Source organism: Pristis pectinata, chromosome 22, assembly GCF_009764475.1.
Source record: "Pristis pectinata isolate sPriPec2 chromosome 22, sPriPec2.1.pri, whole genome shotgun sequence".
NCBI classification, from domain to species: domain Eukaryota; kingdom Metazoa; phylum Chordata; class Chondrichthyes; order Rhinopristiformes; family Pristidae; genus Pristis; species Pristis pectinata.
In genome coordinates this window covers 14,662,082-14,686,380 of record NC_067426.1, presented here as the reverse complement: position 1 = coordinate 14,686,380, position 24,299 = coordinate 14,662,082, and the positions used below count along the sequence as shown (strand labels likewise).

The 24,299-nt window shown below is 40.4% G+C and overlaps 2 protein-coding genes across 2 annotated transcripts in view; one reads left to right on the top strand and one right to left on the bottom strand.

Annotated features, from left to right (window-relative positions):
• The window catches only part of LOC127581890 (beta/gamma crystallin domain-containing protein 2-like), a 67,631-nt gene extending 63,717 nt beyond the window's left edge, over positions 1–3,914 (top strand). Inside the window, exons 20-21 of the mRNA XM_052036719.1 lie at positions 954–1,116; positions 2,309–3,914. Coding sequence (XP_051892679.1) covers positions 954–1,116; positions 2,309–2,397 — 252 coding nt within the window. The 3' untranslated portion in view covers positions 2,398–3,914. The remainder of the gene's footprint in view (positions 1–953; positions 1,117–2,308) is intronic.
• Positions 3,915–18,287: 14,373 nt separating this feature from the next.
• id3 (inhibitor of DNA binding 3) lies at positions 18,288–21,294 on the bottom strand. The gene is made up of 3 exons (XM_052036226.1): positions 20,806–21,294; positions 20,641–20,698; positions 18,288–19,846 (listed from the first exon to the last, which is right to left on the bottom strand). Exons 1-2 carry the CDS (start codon positions 21,115–21,117, stop codon positions 20,651–20,653), a joined length of 360 nt encoding a protein of 119 aa, XP_051892186.1. The 5' UTR covers positions 21,118–21,294; the 3' UTR covers positions 18,288–19,846; positions 20,641–20,650.
• Positions 21,295–24,299: the final 3,005 nt, after the last annotated feature.

Below are 24,299 nucleotides of genomic sequence, written 5' to 3'. Positions count from 1 at the left end.
ATGGAGTGAGAGAGGGGTAATGACATGAGGAGGGAGTGCTAAGGTGGTGAGGGCTTTTTGGTCTTTGATCACCATCTCTCGCTCCACTCTACCATCGTTCCTTGCCTGGGTTCAGTTAGAACCAGGCCAACATTAAAATGGCCATGCATTAGAAAAGGCCATTTGTCAACACTGACTTCTACACTCTGCAAACCACCAGCAAGACAAGAGAAGAACTAATTTCATCAACCTGAGAAGAGAACTGGGTCAGGTAAATTGGAGTCAAAAGCAGGCAGAGCAAATTGGTGCAATGAGCAGCCTTTGAAACGGAGATAGTTTGGGTGCAGTCTAGGTGTACCCCACAAGGAGAAAAGGAGGGTCACCAAAGCCAGAGGATGTTGAGGGGCTGGGGATTCACATGAAGCAGTCAAGGAGCAAATGTCAGATGGCAGACAAAATACAAAAAGCACATGGGGGAGTGGAAAAGGGAAGTAATAGAAACAAAGATGGTATGAAAATAGATTGGGAGCTAACATAACAGAACCCACCAGTGGTCTATAGCACACCCGCTGTGAAAGGATTGCCAGAGCTGTAGGGAGCAAATTGGAAATCTGCTGTTGTCAGCAGAAGGTGCCACATAAATCCTTTGTCCCAGTGTTTGTCAAAGTAGAGGGCTTTGCCAGAGTTGGGGAAAATGAGAAATAAGAACAGGAAGCTCTCAGCAGGTCCAGACACATGTGGAAAGAGAAACAAAGTTAATGTTTCAGGTCTGAGACCTATCATCAGAAGTTCTTTAGCATTTTCTGTTTTCAGTTCAGATTCCCAGCATCTGTATCCTTTTTTTGATTTTCACTTAGGTAAAATGAGGATGTTACTGGAATATGGAATGACTTAAAATAGAAGAGTTACAGGAAAGTCTGGCAGTACTTAAAGTGGATAAATCATCCAGTCTTTATTTATGTTTGGATTTGCAGTTTGCTCCAGACATGAGTCTTCAGACCATTGGCATTGTGGGTGACACTGGCAGCAAGGTGGTGATCTGGTCGGAGACACGGCTACCAAAGCATTGCTGGACGTTTGAATTCAGTGGCACTATCCGAAGCCTCTTGTATGAAGGATTTGTGCTCGACATCAAAGGTAAGTGTTCCATAAGCCACTAGTTTGTGTATGTTGTTCTTCAGCTCAGACAGTAGCTAGTTCCTAAATATCTAACTACTGGGAAGACTAGAGCTGTTACGTCAAGTCCAAGCTATAAATTCCACTGCCTGGACATCAATTCCATTCCTCTTTCCAGCAAATACATAAGACTCAGCCAGACTGATCACAAGCTTGGTGTTATATTGGACTCTAAGATGAGTTTCTAAACACACTTAAGCATCATTGTCAAGATGACCTCACCCAACTCCACACCTGCCTTGGTCTAAACCCTAAATCGTGCCTTCATCAGTCCTGTGCTTGCTGCCCTCTAATACCATACTTAGCGATATTTTACGAAAAGTGCTACAAAAACGCAAATTATTGCTATTTTCCTTACCCACCCGGCTTCTTCTGTTGATGCTCTCTTTTCCCCATCTCTTTAGATGGTAATTTCTTCAGTCCTCAACAACCTGCGACTGTATAAAACCCTGTCCCTTCCTGGGCTCTGGGGTCACATCCCTCAGAGCTCAGCAAATGCAGGAAAGCTTGTTTTCTCATAACCCGCATTGCTCCCAGTTATTTTACTCTCCCCTTCACCACAATGGCGACCCACACACTGGGCCTTTGCTTTACCCCTTGGTTTCATACTTCAAAACAGAATTACATTACGTACAAAACTAAAGCAGAATAAAAGAACTTTGTTTTTGAGCGGTGAAGAGAAACATTTCATACCAATTGAGGCAGCGTAAAGCACAATGTGAATGGCTTTCCATCCTTCAGCCCCCATCCCTTCATGCAGCCCACTTACACTCACCCCATTACCAAGAGAACACCAACCACTTAGTCTCCTCCCACTGCTGATTTCATACACAATACAGCCTTGTTCTCAATTATACATTCATCTAGCCCCTGGCTTATGTTATTTTTGTCCACTGCTCCCAACTCCCCAAATCCAGGAAAGGGGAAACCCTTCTGATCTTAGGTCTTACAGTGTCCAATCTTTTGGTCTGTAAGGAGTCAATGAATTCTCACCCAAATCAGCAGTTGAGAGGTTGGTTGTCTGTGGTCATGGCAATGGACACGTTAAGGGCCAGTGTCCTCAGAAAACTGGGAAAAGAAGCCTCCATGCACTTGAATAACATGCTAACCACATTTGTCGGCATTGATGTCTTTCTTGCCTCCTTTGTTTTAGGTGGGAAATCTTATGATCAGGACTCTGCGATGATCTGTAAACATGAAGAGCAAAATCCAGTTCAACAATGGGAGATTCAGATGCTGTAACAACACAAGCTCCTTAAGACCAAAGTACGAGGCCTCTGACACAGGAACTACCTTTTTCTCTAGCCATCCTCTCTGCTACTCTCTCCCCAGACCCCTGTAGTGCCTCACAAGACAGGTGGCAGAAGTTGAGGGGGATGTGGGGAATAGGAAGAGGATGATCCACATTCGCCAACAGATGTCATCCATTGGAAAATAACAGGAACCAGAAAATAACTATACCTACGTGATACTTTTTTACCACTGTCCATCATTATAGCTTTTACCAATACATTTTTTTAAATTATCCCCTTTGAAAGAATTCATTCAGCCACCATTTCCTCCAGGTTATCGGGAAAGTTCAGCATTAATTGCTTATTCCTTGCTACCTTGTAGAGTCAAGCAGATTGAGTAGAAATGGAGTCATATATAGGTCAGAGCAGGGAGACGGTGACAGGTCCCCTTTCCTGAGAGAGATTAGTGAGCCAATTTGGATTTTGTGATCTGTTGTTGGAAAATAAATTATTAGATTCATTAAATCCCATTTCACAATAAGCTGGTACCATTGAGTGGTTAGTCCAGTACCATGACCACTGCGTGTCATTCTCGTGTGCTGCATCATAATCCTGTTGCATGTCTAACACATTGTACACGGTGCAGATGGATAGAGGGCTTCCTTTATGTAATATTTGTAAATGACCAGTGGGCTGTTCAGATGTTTATATCTGCACAGTGGGCAACTGGAAGTTGTTATACTCAAACTTTGTCCAAATTCCTTGGTCCTATAGCAGTAATCTCTGAGCCCAAGCTCAACTCGGGCTGTAGCTGATACCTTTGCTGCAAACAACTGACAGCAGAGTTAGTCAAGTGGATTTTTTACTAAATCATGGGTTTGGGGTTTTTTTTGTTTCTAACTCAGCAAATTGCAGTACAGTCTGGGGAGAACCACTACCCATGGAAATGTAGGCCAGTGAAAGTCAGTGACGGTGTAACTGTAGCCCAGTGAGACTCAGTAACGTTGGAAGTGAGTACCTGTGGAACTGTACTCCCCTGAGAGTTGGTAGAGTTATAGTCAGTGTGAAAATGGTGAATGTGAAAGGTTCACTGCATGATATCTGATCCTCTTTACTTCAAGCCCCTGCCTCAGGCTTATTATAGTTCAGAATTTATTTAAACATTTCCAATCTAGATATGATTTGTGATGGTAGGCATAAACAGTGCCTTTTCTGTCTGTTTTATACCATAGGGACAAAAAAGATATTAATTTTTATTGTTTTGTAGCTGGCAAAGAACCTTATAAGCAAATAAACAATAATTCTATGTAAAAATGGAAAATGCAGTAAATTTAGTGTTCAATATAAATTTTTTTTAATTTAGCTGTCTGTTTATTCTAACTCCAAAATAAAATTTGGTTATGCCCATTGATAAATGAAGAGAAAATGGTTCCTTGGTTCCTTCCCTCCAATCAGTTCAGTGAATTGCAACAAGGGTATGTTGGAGGTTTACTTCAATGATGGTGGTGTCGAACTCTTGCTTCCCCACTCCCCAGTCTCCTGCACTGAAAGGGAGGAGGACATGGCGTGAGCTGTGCAGGGAGTATGTCAGCACCTTCAGGAGAGGAGCAGGAAGGAATCATTGTGCAAAAGCAGTGAAAATGTATTTTGTAGTGTGTTCACAAAATCCAGCCATCCACTTTTGTGTGAATGAGCACAGTGGCTGAGTTTACTCAGCAGCTTGTCTTTCGTCCTGCACTCAGCAGCAACTTGCAGGAACTTCACCTGAGGAGAGTTAAGTCGAATATTTCCAGAGATCCGCTGATGATGCTCTGTATCTGCCATTTTCAGGAAAGATTAGCATTTATACAGCCCCTTCAGAACCCAATAAGATCATCAAGTGCTTTACATCCAAAAAAATACATCTGTTGACAACAAATGTGTGCATAGTCAGATTCTATAAAATCCAATGAATAAGGAATGTCTTCACTGATGTTGGTTGATGGGTAATTATTGACCTCAGGACATATAATATTATCTTGCTCTTAAAAATTGTGCTTTGAGATCTTTTCCATCCATTCATAAGGGCAGATGGGACCTCCATTTCATAACTCATCTAATGGATGGTGTTGCAGATAATGAAGCAGTTCCTCACTCCCAAGGAAACATTGGCCTGGATTTTGTGGGCTCATACCCATAATATTTTAACGCTGGTCGGAGTGCCACTCACTAATACACATACTGGAAGGCTGTCTATGAATGGGTATTTTTTTTAAGAAAGTTCTTTCTTCAGAGGTTTGGATTGAGCTGTCCAGTTGCAGCACTCATCAAACTACTTGATGCTCATTGCTGAGGTTGCTCAGGTCACAGAATGATTTTCTTATTTCCCATTAAGCTGACTCCATCAGGAGGCATCCATCCCCAGACAGAGGGAAGAGATCACATTGTACATTGTCACATGCTGGTTTTGTATAGAGCATGCCAGTACTTCTCCGTCCTTGTATAAATCAAGGGAAGATGCCATTCAAGACTGTTTTCCCATTTGATTAAATCCCAACTGAGCTTTGCCTCTACTCTACTTAGAGTGTTATTTTGCCTTAATATAATGCCTAAAAAGTATTTAAATGATGTCAGGTGTAAATTGGCTGCCCCACTTCCTACAATCTGACAGGCTGATATGTGAAAACATGTGTGCCACATAATGGCCAGTCAATGATCACTCCCAGTTTAAAAAAAAGTCTAACCCATTCCCATTGGCATTCAGTTATATTATTTTTCCCTGGTTCCCACATAATCAATGTTGTGGGGGTCACCTTGGACCAGCCACATAAAAACTTTGGTTACAAAAGCAGATTAGATACTGGGTTAATTTCTCCCATGCTTTTTTTTTACTAATGTCAATTACTTTGAGCTCCTCAATTACTGTAGATCTGTAATTTACTATTATTTCTGAGAGATATTCTGTTCCTTCTTCCATGAAGACACAAAAAATCTTTGTTTAATTTCTCTAGCATTTCCTTATTCCCAATGTAATTTCTCCTGTTTCAGTCTGTAAGGAGTCACATTAACTTTACCTAATCTTTTCTATTTTACATAAATATACAAGCTGTTAGTCTATTCTCAGATTCTACTTTCCTTATCAATGCTTTGCTCCTCCTTTGCTGAGTTCTGAACCTTCAACAACCCCAGTTTTATTGCTCTTTTTGACAACATTATACTTTTTGTTCTATCTAATATTGTCTCTAACTTACCTTGATAGCCACAGCTAGACAACTATTCCTGATGTCTTTATGCCTTAATGGGATATATACTACTTGTAAACTATACATTAATTCTTTAAATATTAATCATTTTGTTTTTTCACTCTCATACCTTTTAATATAGTTTCCCAATCTACGAAAGCTACTTCAATTCTTATGCCTTTGTAGGTTGCATTATTCAGATTTAAGACCTATTTGCAGATTGAATTAAACCACTTTCTATCTTCATAACATCATCACTTAAACCCCTTTAATTACAAGATTATTAATTAATTTAGCCTTTCTCATTACACAGTAATAGATCTAAAAAATGCCATTCCTTCATTGGTTCTCCAACATACTGATAGCCAAACAACACATTATCTAGCTGTTAGCAGATAATTCATTGTGGATGTACTAATTGTCTGCCAATTTCCCATGTTATGATAGACAAACAGTCCAAGGAACATTTGATGGACTTCTCTACGCTCTATCACTTCTCTGCATTGCCTTGCATAGTGTCATGCTCACGGAAATATTGATTATTTACCTCACGGCATTTAAGATATATGGCATAGGTTGGGGAAAAACAAGTGTCCCTGTCACCAATCCCACTTTTCATTAAAAACCAATAAAGTTTTTGTTTCCATGATTTCCCTTCAGCGGGTGACTTTCTTCTGTACTTGCATAAATCTTTCCACTTCATTGCAGGTGTGAGGCCAGCAAGGTGCAATTTTGTGATCTGTGAAACCTGTGTAGGTGCACACTTGGTGAAATCATTGGTCTTAGATGGTGGTTCATTCATTATCCATCCTCTCTCTTTGCTGTGCATCCAACAAAGCAAAAGCAGGATTAGGATTTGAAATCATGGCAGATACGGAACTGAAAATCTACTATAATTAGTGGCAATGAGAAGCAAGTGATCAGCAGTTTGTGGATCTGCAAAATCAACATCAACCTATGGTCCAATGGGTAACTCTGACAGTTTTACCTATTGTTGTAGATCTAACATTGTGGTTGCTTAGCACACTACATATTCATTGGTTTTGTGTTCAACTAAGCAACCTGCAGTATTCCTGGGAACTATACATTCTCTATTAACAATTATTTAGTTCTCATGATTCCTTCATGGCCTTCATGAGCAATGTCTATAACATGCTCGGTTAGTGACTGCAGAATAACAATATAATTACCTTGCAGTCTGAGATCTGAGGTAGGTGGATTCACAAGTTCATTGCAAACTTGATGCAAATCTTGCAGCATATGTGTGCCATCACTAGAGGGTGCAGCTTCTATGTTGTAACTGAATTGCCGTTATACTCTGGGACAGAACAGCACCCAGTTTGTTGCAGCTTCAGTTTCACTTAGTGTCATCATTCTGAGTATTGTGTCCTTGCTTGCATAACCGCCAGGCTGTTCTGCAACTTCTTCTTTGCTATTCATGGGGTGATTGAATGTGTGATCTCTAAAATGACGCTGTACTGAAACTTAAAGAGTATCATAGACAGCTGAGATTACATAAAACGTTGTATTAACCCTCTTGAATTTGAATGTCATTTGCAATGAAAATATTCCCAGAACTGGCAACGGTTAACTTTTCAGATTAAAGGCCCAGTATCAGAACTGGCAAGATTTCTGACAAAGGGTCTTTGACCTGAAAATATTGGAGCAGACTCGATGGGCCAAATGGCCTACTTCTGCTGCTTTGTCTTGTCTTGTGAACACCATTTCTTTTTCCAGCCTGACTTGCTGAGTATTTCCAGCATTTTCTGTTTATATTTTTGATTTCCAGCATCTGCAGATTTTTATTAATTTTCACAAAAACGTAGAACCATTTTTCTCACTTAGTTAGAATAGAATAACAGGGAAGATTGCTGAAGGTTTCTTCACTCATCATGTTCACTGATGTGCCTATAATAACCAATACATTTGTGAGCCGCAGACATATACCTGTGGCTGATTGTTCCGATGAGTGCTGGGGGTAAAAAATTCATACTCAGATTATCAGTATTATTGTTGATCTCTGCATTGGCATCAACACTTGCTACACGATCTGGTGATTTCTGATGATGACAAAGATAGAAATGTGCAGAGCAAGTCAGGCAGCAGCTGTGGAGAGAAAAACAGCGTTAATGTTTCTGGTCATCAACCTTTCATCAGAACTAGGAAAAGTTAGAAATCAAACATGTCTTTAGTTGTAGTAAGTGGGAGGGGTGCAGGTAACAAAGAAAATGCCCGGGAGAAGGTAAGACCCTGGAGAGAATGAGTGATACAAAGAATGGTTGCATCGACTGCAAGAGGGTGGTTAAGTTGCAGATGAGTTGTCCATTCATGAAAAAACTCAGCTGAAGTTGCTTCAGTTCAGCTCAATGCCATGTCCGCAGTTTACTTTCTCCCTGGGAACAGAGGTTCAAACCCTGACGCACATTGAATGAATTGATTTCTCCTTGAACCGTAGATGCAAAGTGAGAATTAGTCTCACCGGTTCTCGATATGGAGGAAGAAACATGTCCTGTGTACCGGCTCCCTTTTACTATCTGATGATCTGTGTGTGGAAGTGGGAAGAACCTGTGATGGTACACCATCCCCACTGCACCATGCACCCACACGCACCACACACCCACACGCCCCATCCCAAGCTCACTCTACCACCACAAGTTTCAATAACATCCAAATGCCAACTCTCCAAAGAGGTGCTCAGCTTCCAAGGAAATCCGACACAGCTGGATGCTGAACTCTGACAACCGAACAAAGTTTCTTCAGGTTCATTATAAGAAGACATTTATCACCTTTCAAGACCCCTGGTTGTCTCAAAATGCTTCACAGTCAGTGAAATACCTTTAAACTGTTGTTTTGATGTTGGAAATGCAACAGCCAATTCGCACAAAGCAAGGTCACATAAAATGAAGTGAAACAAAAGCCAAAACTACTTTTTTCACTGATACTGATTGGGGGGAAAATATTGACCCAAGACACCAGGGATTATCCTGGATGAAAAGTGGTTGTCGGATCTTTTGCATCTGCTTAAGAAGGCAAATGGTTTAATGTCTCATCATGGTACTGAAAGTGCAGCACACCTTCAGTACCATGATGGTAGTGTCAACGAAATGGTTGTGGGGGGGTCCACAATTCAACACTGTTTACAAATAGATAAACTCATTAAATGAGTTGTATGGGAATATGAAAGTGATGTGAGGTTGCTCCTCTGAGATTGGTGCCACTGGTTATTTTGATTTGGGCTAGAACTACCTAATACTTCCAACTGCTTGAACTCACCTCTCAGAGTAAGGGCATTGATACTGCAAACCAGTGCAATAGAATTACGGGCCCACGTGATGAAATACATATTAAACAAATTAACTGCGTTTATAGAGAATCTTATTACATCCTCAGGACATTCAAAAGGTGCTTCACCAGCAACAAGTTGTTTTCAATTTGTAAGCAAGTCATAGGTAGACAATTTATGGTCAGTAGGATCCCACAAGTAATTTTGCAATGAGGTGTTTAATAATCACACGGATGTGCCACTGAACCCAGCAAGTCAGATGTTAATTCCTCCAAGTCAGATTGCAATCAACCCTTCTGACCATCATTTGTTTTCTTCACTGCGGGCATCCAAGTGAGCAGTTGCTCACATCCTATTGTGAGCAGTTGAGGATCCTGTTGCACACAGTAAGGGGAAGTGACAGAGCTGCCACATGTATGCACTCAAACTGCAGGCAAATTGAGTGGGGTTGAGGTTTCTTAACTTTGTAACTACTGTTAACCCTGCAATCCAGTGGGATATTGGTGCTCCTTCACATTCAATGAATCAATGGTTACAGTGTGAAAGAAGACCTATCAAGTGCATACCAGTTCTACTCTCAGAGAGTCGTAGAGAGATATGGCATGGAAATAGGCCTTTCAGTTCACTGAGCCCACACCAAACATCAACCACCCACTTACACCAATTCTACTTGCGGGCTGCCCCCAGAACACTCTACGCAAAAGATGTATTTCACTGTGTGTTTCGATGTACATGTGACTAATAAAGATATCTTATATTAATCCTTTTTTTATTTGCTCCAACTCCCTGGAGGTTGCACCACTCACCTTCATAATAGGGGCAATTTATACTGACCAATTAACCTGCACGTCTTTGGGATGTGGGAAGAAACCAGAGCAGTCACAGGGAGAATGTGCAAACTCTACACAGACAGCACCTGAATTAGGATTGAACCTGTGTCTACTGCTGCATCGCTGTGCCGCCCTATGAACAATCCAGCTACTCCCTCTCAGATGCCCTCCACCCCTCACAAATTCTTGCAAGTTCTTTCCTTTCAAATACTTACCCAGCTCCCTTTCCAATGCTACAATTAAATCTGCCTCCAATGTTACACTTGACAGTGCATTCCAGACTCCAAGCACTGACAATATAGAATGTATATTCCTGTGTTCTCTTGGTTCTCTTGTCAATTGCCTTCAATCTATGTCCACTGCTTATTAACCCTTTTGCCAATAGGAATAGTTTCTCCTTATCTATAAAAGTTGGCAAGTCATGTTGCAGGTGTATGAAACTTTGGTTAGGCCACATTTGGAGAATAGTGTGCAGTTCTGATCACCACTTTACTGCAAGGATGTGGAGCCTTCGGACAGGGTGCAGAAGAGGTTCACCAGGATATTACCTGGATTGGAAATTATTAGCTATAAGGAGAGATTGGTATTGGTATTGGTTTATTATTGTCACTTGTACCGAGGTACAGTGAAAAACTTGTCTTGCATACCAATCGTACAGGTCAATTCATTACACAGTGCAGTTACATTAAGTTAGTACAGAGTGAATTGAGGTAGTACAGGTAAAAACAATAACAGTACAGAGTAAAGTGTCACAGCTACAGAGAAAGTACAGTGCAATAAGGTGCAAGGTCGCAACAATATAGATCGTGAGGTTAGAGTCCATCTCATCGTATAGGGGAACTGTTCAACACTCTTATCACAGTGGCTAAAAGCTGTCCTTAAATCTGATGGTACGTGCCCTCTCTTCTACCTGATGGAAGAGAGAAGAGAGAATGACCCAGGTGGGTGGGGTCTTTGATTATGCTGGCTGCTTCACCAAGGCAGCGAGAAGTAAAGACAGAGTCCAGGGAGGGGAGGCTGGTGTGCGTGACACGCTGGGCTGTGTCCACAACTCTCTGCAGTTTCTTCCAGTCCTGGGCAGAGCAGTTGCCATACAAAGCCGTGATGCATCCAGATGCTTTGTATAGTGCATCGATAAAAGTTGGTGAGTGTCAAAGGGGACAAACCGAATTTCTTTAGCCTTCTGAGGAAGTAGAGGTGCTGGTGAGCTTCCTTGGCCGTGACATCTACGTGATTTGACCAGGATAGGCTGTTGGTGATGTTCACTCCCAGGAACTTGAAGCTCTCAACCCTCTCGACCTCAGCACTGTTGATGTAGACAGGTGCATGTACACCACCCCCTTTCCTGAAGTCAATGACCAGCTCTTTCGTTTTGTTGATATTGAGGGAAAGGTTGTTGTCATGACACCATTCCACTAAGCTCTCTATCTCCTTCCTGTACTCCGATTCATCGCAGTTTGAGATACGGCCTACGACAGTGGTATCATCTGCAAACTTGTAGATGGAGGTAGAGCAGAATCTGGCCACACAGTCATCAGTGTATAGGGAGTATAGTAGAAGGCTGAGGACGCAGCCTTGTGGGGCACCAGTGTTGAGAATAATCGTGCCAGAGGTATTGCTGCCTATCCTCACTGATTGGGGTCTGTTGGTTAGAAAGTCAAGGATCCAGTTACAGAGGGAGGTGTTGAGTCCTAGGTCTCGGAGTTTGGTGACAAGTTTGCTTGAGATTATTGTATTGAAGGCAGAGCTGTAGTCAATAAACAATAGTCTAAAGTAGGTGTCTTTACTGTCCAGATGCTCCAGAGATGAGCGTAGGGTCAGGGAAATGGCGTCTGCTGTAGATCTGTTTCAGCGATAGGCAAATTGCAGTGGGTCGAGATTGTCTGGGAGGCTGGAGTTGATGCGTGTCATGACCAACCTCTCAAAGCATTCATGATGGTGGATGTCAGAGCCACTGGTCAGAAGTCATTGAGGCATGTTACCTTACTTTTCTTCGGTACCGGGATGATAGTGGTCTTCTTAAAACAGGTGGGAACCTGAGATTGAAGCAGGGAGAGGTTAAATTTGTCTGCAAATACTTCTGCCAGCTGATCAGCACATGATCTGAGCACATGGCCAGGGACACCATCTGGGCCAGATGCTTTCCTCGTGTTCACTCTCCGGAAGACTGATCTTACATCCTCAACGGCGACCACGGGTTCAGTTGCATTGGATGCTATTAGGGTGGGTGGTGACAATCCTCTTCCCTTCTGTTCAAAATGCGAATAGAATGCGTTAAGTTCATCAGACTGGACAAACTTGGATTGCTTTCACTGGAGTGTTGAAGGCTGAGGGGAGATCTATAGAAATATATAAAATTATGAGAGGCATAGATACAGTAGATGATCAGTCTTTTTCCCAGGATGGAAATGTCATGTAGTAGAGGGCATAGGTGTAAGGTGAGAGGGAGAAATTTTAATGGAGATTTATCAGACAAGTTTTACACAGTGGGTGGTAGGTGCCTGGAATGAGCTGACAGGGGAAGTGGTAGAAGCAGATATGATAGCAATGTTTAAGAAGCATTTAGACAGACACATGACCAGGCAGGGAATAGAGGGATATGGACTTTGTGCAGGCAGATGGGATTAGTTTAGGTCGGCATCCTGGTTGGCACAGACATCGTGGGCCAGAGGACCTGTTCTTGTGCTGTACTGTTCTATGTTCTATCTACATGGTTTCTACCTTCATGATTTGAATGCTTTGACTAGAAACCACACGACATCCTCTTATGCAAGGAGTGCAGCTCAAGCTTCTCTAATCTATCCAGTTATCTAAAGGTACCTTATGCTTGGAATCATTATAGTAAATCTCTTCTTCACCCTCACCATTTTTAACATGGAGCATCCAGAGCAGAACATTATGATCAGCTTGTGGTCAAACCAATATGTAATGAAGGTTTAATTTTATGAAGCTGAGAAGTTTTTTGGAATGAATGAATATGCTATAGGGTCTTTGGGAGCATATTAATACACTATATCTTGGATGTCAGCATTTGATAAGACCTCAAGCAATGTCAATAGTCAGTGGAGTAATTGGGAATTATGGGATCATGCAGAATGTGTAAATCTTTATGATACCACAGTATTAAAATATTATGAGATCTCTGGGACCGTTAATACCTGATGGTGTCATTGTTAATAATTCGTGGGATTTCTCAGATTTCATTAATATTTTATGGAATTGTTGGGAGTTTCTTACTATTTTACAGGCACTCTGGAGTGTATTGCTGGCAGTGTATAAGTATATTTTGTGGAATTACCTGGTGTACATTAATAGTTTAAAGATTCAATGGGATCTCTGGAAGCTTTTGAATATTGTATGGATTTGCCAGAAGCTTGTTAATACTTCATGAAGTCCCAAGGAGTTTGTTAATGTTTAATGGATTCTCTGGGAGTTTGTCAATAACTTAAGAGATTTCTGGGAGAGTGTTAGTATTTTAATGGCTATCTGGGAGTGTTCAAATGTATCTAATGTAATTGCTGATGGTGTGTTAATATTTAGGAGCATTTGGGCCTTTAGGCTCATAGAGTCCTATAGTACAGAAATGGGCCCTTTGGCCCATCATATGCATGCTAACCTTTTTGTCCATTTACACTAATCCCATTTGCCAGTATCCTTCTACATTCCATCACCTCCCCTGGCAGCATGTTCCAGTCATAAATCACTCTCTCTTGTGAAAAAAACTTTCCCCTCAAATCCCCTTCAAAACTCCTTCCTCTCAACGTAAACCTATGCCCTCTTGTTTTTGATACCTCTAGCATGGGAAAATATTCTGACAATCTACACATTCTATACATCTCATAATTTTATATACCTCTATCAGGTCACCCCTAAGCCTCCTTCGCTCAAGCTCAGCCCATCCAATCTCTCCCTATAACTGAAGTTCTCCAATCCAGGCAACATCCTGGTGAAGCTCCTCTGCAATCTCTCCAACACCACCACATCCTTCCTATAGAGTGGCAACCAGAACTGCACATAATATTTCAAGTGTTATATAAAGTTAAGATAAGATACGCATCTTTATTAGTCACATGTACATTGAAACTTACAGTGAAATGCATCTTTTGCGTTGTTCTGGGGGCAGCCCGCAAGTGTCGACATGCTTCCAGTGCCAACATAGCATGCCCATAGTCGCAACATAACATCCCAACTTTTATATTCTATGCCCCAACCAATGAAGGCAAGCACGCCATGTAGCTTCTTCACCACCATATTCACTTGTGTCGCCACTTCCATAGACCAGGGAACTATGGATTTGCATCCCAAGGTCCGTCTGTTCATCAACATTCCTTAGCACCCTATAATTTACGACATATGTCCTATCCCTATTTGACTTACCAAATTGCATCACCTAGCACTTGACAGGATTAAATTCCACCTGCCTATGTCCCACCCAACATTCCATCTGAACTAAATCCTGCTGTAACCTTAGACAATGTTCCTCACTATCCACAGCACCACCAATGTTCATGCCATCTGAAAGCTTACTAATCATTCCTCCTTACATTCACATCCAAGTCATTAATGTCTATCACTTACACCAAATCCCTGTGGTACACTGCTGGTCACAGTCTTCCAGTCAGAAAAGCAAGTCAGTTTTGGATCCAATTAACAAGCTTGCCTTTTGCATGAACCTTCTTGGTCAGTTATACAGTATATTTGCTTGGAGTTGCTTAAAATTTTTTTGATTCTCTGAGAGTGTCTTGATATCTTATGGCATCACTAGGAGTGTGTGTATATGTTATGGAGTCACTAAGTTTGTTAATAGTTTACTGGATCTTTGGGATGACTGCAAGTTTGTTATTATTTTACAGACTGTCTCAGTGGGTATAAAATTATGGAATCACTCAGGAAATTGCCAATACATCATGGTGTTGCTGAGAGTTTGTTAATATTTTATACTATCTCTGGGAGGATATAAATATTGATATAGTCACTGGAAATGCGTTAAAATTTATCAGATTATGCAGGGGCACCTTAGTAGCTATCAGAGTTGCTGGGAATGTGATAGTATTGCATGGGATTGCTGGCAGTTCATTAGTGAGTTTCCATAGGTAGAACCTCTTGAAACTCATTGTGGAGTTACTGGGAATTTCTTTACATTTTATGTGAATTCTGGGAGTATTTTGATAGTGCACATATTTTATGGAAATCTGGTAATTTTCTTAATAATTATGGAATCACTGGGAATCCGTAGACATTTTGTTACTTTCTTTACTCCCTGGGAGCATGCAATTATATCTTTTGGAATCACTGGTTCAATGTTAACAATCTATAGGACTTTGAGAAGTTTGATAAAATTTTATGGACTTGTTGAGTGTATGTTAATATTTTAACAGGATTCCTGGGAGCTTTTAATATTTTCTGGTACCTGTGTGTGCATTAATATTTAATGGAATCCCTGGGAATCGTTAATACCTATGGAGATGTTGGGATTATTTTCATATGTTATGAGCTCTCTGGGGATTTCTTAATATGTTATGGGATCAGAGGATATCTGTTGTTTTATGTGATCTTCTGGATTTTTTTAAAACTTCATGGCATCTCTGGGACTTTGTTAATATATCATGAGCTTGTTGGAAGTGTGCTAATATTTTATTGGCTCTTTGGGGGTATTTTTATGGTGCCTTGGGGTGTTTATTAATATTTCAGAATCACTGTTAAGTGTGTAAGTATTTGATTGAATTTCTGGCAATGTGGTGATGATTTATTGAATTTCTGGTGTGTGTCATTACTTAGTGGGATCTCGGAGACTAATAATTCGTGCATATATTGGGAATTTGGTGAAATTTTATAGGCGCAATGGGAAATCTGTAATGTTTTATGGAAACTCTGGCGTGTGTTAATATTTTATAGTCTCTGAGGAATTGTATCAATATTTTGCTGATTCGCTGGGATCTTGTTAATATTTAATATAGTAGCTAGGAATGTGATAATACTTTATTGGGCGTCTGTCAGTGTGTTAATATTTTGAAGAGTTGTAGGAAGTGTATTTATATTTTATGGGATTACTGGGATAGTGTTAATATTTTACAGGTTCTCTGGGAGTGTGTAAATATTTTATGGGATGTCTGGAAATGTGCTAATACTTTATGGAGCCCTTGGAGAGTGTTCATATTTTACGGAATCTTTGGAAGTGTACTAATACTGTTTGGACCCGCTACGAGTGTTACTAACACACTATTGGGAGTGCATTAATATTTTTACACAATCCCTTGGAGATTGTTCATTTTTTAGGGAGTTGCTAGGAGTATATTTATATTTTGTGGAATGTCTGAAAGTCTATTAACATTTTTTAGAATGACTGGCAATTTGTTAATATTTTATGAATTCTCTTAATGCGCATTAATATTTTACAGACTCTTTAAATTAGTTAATATTTTCCTCAGTCAGATGGAAATATTTTATGGGTTATCTGGAAGTGAATTAATATTTTATGGAGTCATGGAGATGTGTTTATATTTTATGCAATCACTGGGAATGTGTTAGCATTTTATTGGATTATTGGGAGTGTGTTAACATTTTATAGCATGTCTGGGAGTGTGTTAAAATTTAATGATCATTGGAAGTGTGTTTGTACTTTATGGAATCAACAGAAGTATGTTAATAATTTACAGGCTTTCTGGATGCCTGGGAGTTTGTTAATAGTTTATGGAATAACTGGGAGTGTGTTAGTATTTTATCAGCCCTCTGGAAAATTGTTGGTAATTTATGAAGTCATTGGAATTTTTTTATATGTAATATTTCAGTCTCTGAGAGTGAGTTAATATTAGATGGGACCTCTGTGACTGTTAATGACTTACAGTCTCATTAGAATTTTGTTGATATTCTAGGGGATCTCTTGGTTTGTTAATACCTTATGGGATCTGCAGGAGTGAGTCATGGAATGCCTGGGAGTTTTTTTGTATTTTATGGAATTGCTGGGGGTGTGTTAATATTTTACACACTGTCTGGTATTACGTTACTATTTATGTTAAGTTGGGATCTGTTTAATATTTTACAGCATTCCGGAATGTGCTAATATTTCATGGGATATCTGGGAGTGTGTTAATATTTAATGGGACTTGTGGGAGATTGTTCCAATTTTAAGAGTTGCTGTTAGTGTATTATTTTACAAGCTCTCTGGGAGTGCTAACATTATATGAGATTTCTGGGATTGTATTAAAATGTTTTGGAGTAACTGAGAATGTGTTGATATTTTATGGAATCTCTGGGAATGTGATAATTTTCTATGGACTCCCTGGGAGTGCTTCAGTTTTTTATAGAGACTCTTGGAGTGTGTTTATGTCACATGGAATCACTTAGACTGTGTTAATATTTGATGGGCTCCCTGGGAGTGTGTTAATATTGCCTGGAGTAAGTGGGTTTATATTTCATGGCGTCTTTGGGAACGTTCTAATATTTTATGGAATTGCTGGGATTTTGTTATGGATTCCCTGAGACTTTTTCAGTATTTTGTAGACCCACTGAGATTTTGTTATTATGAACTCCCATGGTTTTTTTCAGTACTTTATGGAATAACTAAAAATGTTTATCTTCTATTGGTTCTGGAGGAGTGTAACAATTTGTGAGACATTTGGTAGTGTGCAAGTGCTTTACAGCTTTTCTGAGGGTTAGTATTTTACAGAATTGCTGGCCATTTCATATGTTTTGGGCTTTTGGAATGTTACTTATAATCTCTGGGACTGGGTTAGTGTTTTTATGGAGTTGCTGGAATTTTGTATTATATATGGGCTCGCGGAGTTTGTTAAAATTCCAATTTTAAAATATTAAGAGTTCCTGGGATCATATTCATATTTAACAGGCTGTGTGTTAATATTTTATGAGCTTCCTGAGTGTGTGGGAGTATTTTCCTGAATCTGGGAGTCTACTAATATTTTATGGAGTCTTTGGGAGCATATTAACATTTTATAAAATTACTGCATATGTTAATATTGTTTATGAGTTAATATTTAATGGGATCCCTGTGGAGGTTGTACAATATTTCACAGTGTTGCAAGTAGTTTAATAATTTACAGGATCCTGGGGAAACATTAATATTTTATGGAGTCTCTGAAAGTGTGTTAATATTTCAAGGGGCCTTTGAGAATGTAAGTATCTTACTGGTTTCCCAAGTAGCTGATAATATTACAGGATCTCCAGGGTTGTAAATTTTTGGTGGGGTGTGTGATGAGAAAATAGGTGGTGAAATCCATCAAGAGAAAATAATGTAATGGTACAAGAGAACCTTTGCAAAATAGCTCTCCATTGGCCCTTGGATTCCTGAACATTTCAAGAATTTGTTTGAAGCGATCATTTTGAATAATTTCCAGATAAGTCTTAAGGTTCATGGAGTTTACCCCCTTTTGCCCTGATTCTCAGACAATATAATGTTAATGGTGTCATAGACTATTGCAATTAATTTCCATCCCTTTGCCACAACAAAGAAGCAAGGAAGATAAATTGTGCAGTCAGTTGTTCCTCCCTCACACATTGCATCCACCCTGTCATGCTTTGCTCATGCACTGTTTCCATTCAATAATTGACATTATGTTTGTAAATGTATTTTTTATTATGTATAAAATTTACATTTCCATAAACTTTTATAAAAAGTTTTTTTAAAAAAGTCAGAAGAAATACATGTTTGCAGGAAAATTTCTCCCCACAAATATACAAAAGATACTCTAGTATAGAGTTCGCAAAAGTTGGGGAGCTTCACTCCCTCTTCTACAGATCAGTGAAGCAGCGTCTACTTGAAGCTGTTCTCCAAGATTTGTGCATTTCCACTAGAATGGACATAATTTCCTCCTCCCAATACATACAAAATGGAAGTTCTAAAGGTTCCAACTGGAATAGGATTATGTTTGTGATTTGTTTGGAAAAATTATAGGAAGAACACCACAATGCTGCACGCTCTATTTTTTAAACTGGGCTGCCCCAAAAAAAAATGTAGACATCAGAAGTGTTAACTAACCAAGAGATTCCCTGATCTGAATATTCCCAGACACAGTGCTACAAGGCTGGTGGAAGAATCCCTGCGTTCACAGTTTGAAATTTGGGCCTTGTCTTGTAAAATTCTGATGTTGCATGTGAGGTGTAATTGGTGGCTCTATCAGAGAATCCCAACCAGCAATTCAGAGCCAATTAAGACCTTCTATTTATTCTCTTAATGTCAGGGCATGACCTGAAATAATCTTACATCCTTCCTGCCTGACCAAGTTTGAAGGTGATGGGGGGGGGGGGGGGGGGCGCAATCCCAATTAGTGGATTCAGTGAAGTCCCCTGTACTATTGCAAGTTGTTACTCTTCACCCATGCAAACTAGTCAGGTGTTCCACTCATGCACTAGGAAGTAGTAGCCCTCCTCATTGGAGACAAGTGAACTTCATCCAACAGTAACCTCAGGAGAGTGGCCCATACCATTGGAGGTAACAGCCCCAGGACAGTGACTCCAAAAGTCATCCACTCCTGCAAAAAACATACTGTGGGAGAGTGCGATCCATGCTACGAGAAACAATAGCCTGCACCGTAAGAGGCACAGGCTCTGCAGCAAGACATGGTTACCTGTGCCACAGATGGCGCTGGGCAAAAACAGAGCTAGCATGTCGAACACTGTAAAATGATAAATTTGGAACTGGGAATACACAAGCCATTCTAGTACTGGATTCAGCAGATCAGCCAAGTCCCCACTGTTTGGTCCCCTCAGAAGATTTCTCGACTAAAATAAAACCATTCTGACAGTCCTGACATTTGTTGCTTTTCATCAAATTCCAATCAACCAGCATCTTTCAAAAGTTAATCACATAATTTCTCCATGAATTTCTAAAAATCTTTCAAGAAATCAGATGACTTCCATTAGTCGTCTTTGGTCCTTTTAGTGGCTTAAAAAACTACGAAGGGTTAAATTCAGTACTCGGTGCCAAATGGAAAGCATTTCCCAGATATGCACTGGCTCGTTTTTTAAAAAACACGATTTGTCCTTGAAATGGTTGGTGTTCAAGGCACTGCTTGAAGTGGAAACGGAAAGGGTGGGGGTGGGGTCTTGATGCTTGATTCGCTGGCAGGACACTCTTGGAGCGATGCTAGGAGCAGCGAGTTGAATGCACACCTGCAGGATTGAATGGGAGAGAGGCGTGTCAGTCAGTGAGTATGGGAGAGCAGAGCAGAGCAAGGCCAGACAGACTGGCGCCAGGCAGGAACCCTGCACAGCCCCCGACTGATAAAGCATCAGCAGAGGGAGAGAGAAACCCGGTTTAAACACACATGCATAAGCCTATCCCCTCTGCACACAGTGTTTGTTAATTGGCACAGTTTGCTGTCCCTAAGTCTTTACAGATGGAGCTAAAATTACCCAGAAAGAGCAACAAAAATATTAATGTTTGGTGGCGCCTTCCTGCGGGTGGGGGAAATATCTCGATAAACATCTGCAGTTCTTCAACATCTGAGTTTAGTGCACCGTGCAGTAAGGATACAAATTATACAACTCCCTTCCTGCTGCTAAACACATCCTAACTATTAAATAATTTCCAGAAAGCCTCTTGATTTTTTATATGTAATTCCTAATGCCAAATTCCAATTTCCCACCTATTTTATATACTCTGCTTTATTCCAAAGATTTTTGCAAGTCAAATGATTTTCCTTCGCAAGACTTGCATTTGAAACTAACTGTTAAATATCACTAAAGTTATTTAAAAATCTCCGTTTTTAAATACAAAATCGAACTATGCCCACGTTCATATTTTTGTAAATTTGTACACTGCCCAGGTCAATACAGACATACATTTTCTAAACATTTGAATTGAATTGACTGTTTCCAATGGTTTTTAGCAACGGTTAATGGCTACACGTCCCTGCATCCAACTGCTGCATGTTTAATGTGTAATCTCAAGTACAGCAACTCACCGCGGTTTAATCAGTGACACAAGGCCAAACTCTCTCCTTCACTAGACAGTTCCGATCGCTGAAAGTGAAGAGGAGAGATGTTAACAGAGAAGTTAGAGGTACTTTGACTTTAAAAAGCGCGAAAACGCTTTCATAATCTGCAAGTAAATCAGGAGAGTGGTTTACCTGCAATGTTAGGATGGAGCTGCTCGATGCAGTGTTCTCGGGGTCCTGTTGCTGGCTTTCTAATGCGATCTGTAAGTCAAATATATAATCGATAACATGCTGGAGGATTTCCATTTTGCTGACTTTTCTGTTCTGGGGAATGCTGGGGACCAGCTCCATCAATTTACAGTAGCAATCATTCATGTCATACAACAAGGTGATGGAGTCTTCCACTGGGTTCTTGCCCCGTGAGATGGCCAAACTCTGATCAGACAAACAGCACACCGCCTCGTGACAGCTTCTCACAGATCGGATGGGGCTGATGGCTTTCATCTCTCCTCCCTCAGATTTCCTTTTGAGGATCGTCTGTCACAGAGACAAAAAATAAAAAAATTCCTGCTTGGAGCACGGTCTCGGAAATTGCAGCCTTTGTGTTCACACAAACAATAAGCCTCCGTTTTAAAAGCAGAAATGCTAGCTATGTTTTGGACTTTCCTCTATTTATCTCAGCCTAGTTCCAGCCACACCCCCACAATTTGCTCAGAAAGGCAACGTCACTTCACCTCCTCTCAGCGCCCAGTGAAAACTTGTCTTTGGAAAGATGAGCGACAATAGTTCAGAGACAGCCCAGCCCATAGGACGGTTCGGAACGAATGACCAGCGCCGCTGGTGGAAGAGACGAGAGCCGGACAGCTGAGGAATGGAGAGACGTGGGGGTAGTGAACGAGCCGGGCTTTGCAGTGAGAATTCCTTTACAGTTTTTGAGTTCCTCCGTATCAGAATACAGAAGTAAATAATCCAGCAATATTGTTGAAAGCAGATGATGTTAAATTATATTTTCAACAACCTTTTACAGATTTAGGCAAGTTCCCGCTGGATTTTTCACGAATCAGAAGAAGCAAAACGAATCAAAAGAATCAATATTTAAGAACTGGCTATTGTCAGCAGCTAGAAAAAAAACATTGATTCATAACTGCAGCGAGTTCAGTTTTTTTTTGTCCTGGCGCTCCGGAGCTGCTACATCTTATTTTAACCGGTTGTTGGCAGGTTTCATCGTCTCCATTATTTCTAATGTTTATTTTTTCATCCAGATCCCATGCATTCTTTACCAGTTCACTGTCAACTGCCATCCGTGCAGTTAGCTCCTGTCATACACTTCCTTCTTAAAAAGATTAAAAGTCACAAAGACCGTTTGCTGTAAAAATTCTCGTTGTGACTAATACAAGCGGCGGTTTCACACAGCTGTGCAAAGCAACAGTTGTTTTAAAAACGCCTTTTTGCATCATTCCAAACGGTTTTAATCTGCAAAACTACTGGCGCCTAAAATTCACTTTCAATTTGCATGTGTATATTTCACATGCCTGATGTCAGTTCGTTGCTTCATAATTTGTACAGAAACTTTTCAAAAACATATCAGGCTGACATGCCTAAACTTGGTCTCTTAGACAAAAGTTTTGATATTTACTCTATTATTTCAATTTCTAGTATTAAAAAACCCCAAATGAGTTTGACATTTTTGTAAAAAGATTCAACATTTTATAGTTTTTAAACTTGTTACGAAGCTTCCAAAGTTTCAACTTTTGCACACATTTTGTCATAACGTTTTTTTAGGACCGTAAAAGTGATCTTTACACATCTGGCTGTCCCTGCCAGCTGTGTTGATCTAGGTAGATTCGTTTTCTCAAGGCAAACAGGGCTAGTTTTGACAGGTGATGAATTGGCAGGAACAAGAAGCAATCAGCAGATTCAGCTCCAGACTCCCTGGCGCCAGCCCCGTGACGTCACCCATTCATGAGAGCCAGCGCTGGCGCCGCTACGGCGGTTTCCAAGGTGATTGTAACCAGGAGTCCTGACAAAACTGTCAATCAAATATTTTTTCCGAACTGCCCAATCAACGAGGGACGGGGGCTGAGCCACTGGGCTGTAACCTTGGCGTCGTAGTTGTCAGTCATGCTCTGGCCTGGGTGTTGGTTTGCAGCAGTTTGACTAAAGTCTGGGATTACTCCAAGGATGTTTGTCGGAAGTGTCAAATCAGTAAGGAAATGTGTTTGTCCCCTTCATGCCACCTCAAGTGGAGATGATTTTATTGAAGGGCCACCTGCATATTTCCATTTGTTCTCTTTTAAAGAGGGGGCGAATCTTGTAATGTGAACAAATGTAAATTCCATGATTTCCGAATTAAGAACAGCAATGAGTAGATTTTTTTCTGCTTTAGTAAGCTATGATTCCAGGGTGTAAGAGTTACAGAGCAGCAGAAATAAAATCAGTAGTTCATTCAATAAACTTATGTTTTGCCTCAACTCCATTTCACTGTGCTAATCCCAACATCTTTTGATTACCATAATAACCAAAATTCGTTTGCTTCCTGTCTTGAATGATTGAGCTTTCACAGTCCTCTTCAAAGGTGATTTTAGAAGTGAAATTAAGCCAGTATGGGCTGACACTGCATATTAGTGAGAAAGAGTCAGGGGGTACCAAAGCCTGAAGTCCCACACCACCAGGTTCAGTAACAGCTACTTTCCTACAACCATCAGATTCTTGAATTGATCCACACAACCCTAATCCTACCTCAGCAACAGAACATTACAGATTACCTCTTGCACTACTATTGGACTTGTTTCTGATCGTGTTTTTCTCTGCACTAATGTCTTGTTTTGCATAGGTTTTTTTTCCTTCACTGCTGTATAATTTATGTAAAACTTATGTTCTGTGTGTTCTCTGAACCTATGTGCCTGTGATGCTGCTGCAAGCAAGTTTTTCATTGTATTCGTACCTCACTGTACTTGTGCACATGACAATAAACTCGACTTGACACCATGTTTGTGATATGACTGGACTGGTAAGAAACTGAATTTGCTTTCAATCCTGAATGAATTACAAAGAAATCCCACCCTCTGAGTGAAGAATTTTTCTCTCTTTTCCCTCATACAGAGACATGGAAAAACACCCTTTGGCCCATCAAGCCCAGGCTGACCATTAACCACCCATTGACTGTTCTGAATAGCCAACCCCTTATTTTGAAACTGTTACCCTTGGTTTTAGACACCCCAGGCAGGGTATTGTACCCTGTTAAGCCCTGTATGTTTCAGTGAAATTGCCTCTCATTATTCTAAACTCTAGAGAGTAAAGGCCCCAGGCTCAATTTACAGCAAATATCAATCTTAGGAGGTAATCAGGTCAACTTTTACTGCACTCCCTCCATCACAAGTTTATCCTTCTTGAGGTAGGGAGACCAGATCTCTACACAGCATTCTAGGCATGGTCTTATCAGGGCCCTGTTCAGTAAGGTGTCCTCTTGCAAGAAAGGTAAACGTACTGCTTTCCTTCCTAACCTCTTGCTCCACTTGTATGTTAACTTTCATTCGTGTACATGGATACCAGCTCCCTCTGAACACTTTTCAATCTCTCACCATTTGAAAATACTTTGCTTTTCTATTATATCTAAGCGGATGATCTCACATTTTCCACAAAGTATCCATCTGCCATTTCCTTACATATTCACTTTGCTTGCGCAT

Excerpts from the sequence above, each read along its gene's own strand:
- id3 (XM_052036226.1), bottom strand. The coding sequence starts at position 21,117 with ATGAAAGCCATCAGCCCCATCCGATCTGTGAGAAGCTGTCACGAGGCG. Across the intron at positions 20,699-20,805 it reads GCTCCATCCTAACATTGCAG|CGATCGGAACTGTCTAGTGA; the intron begins GTAAACCACTCT and ends CTTCACTTTCAG.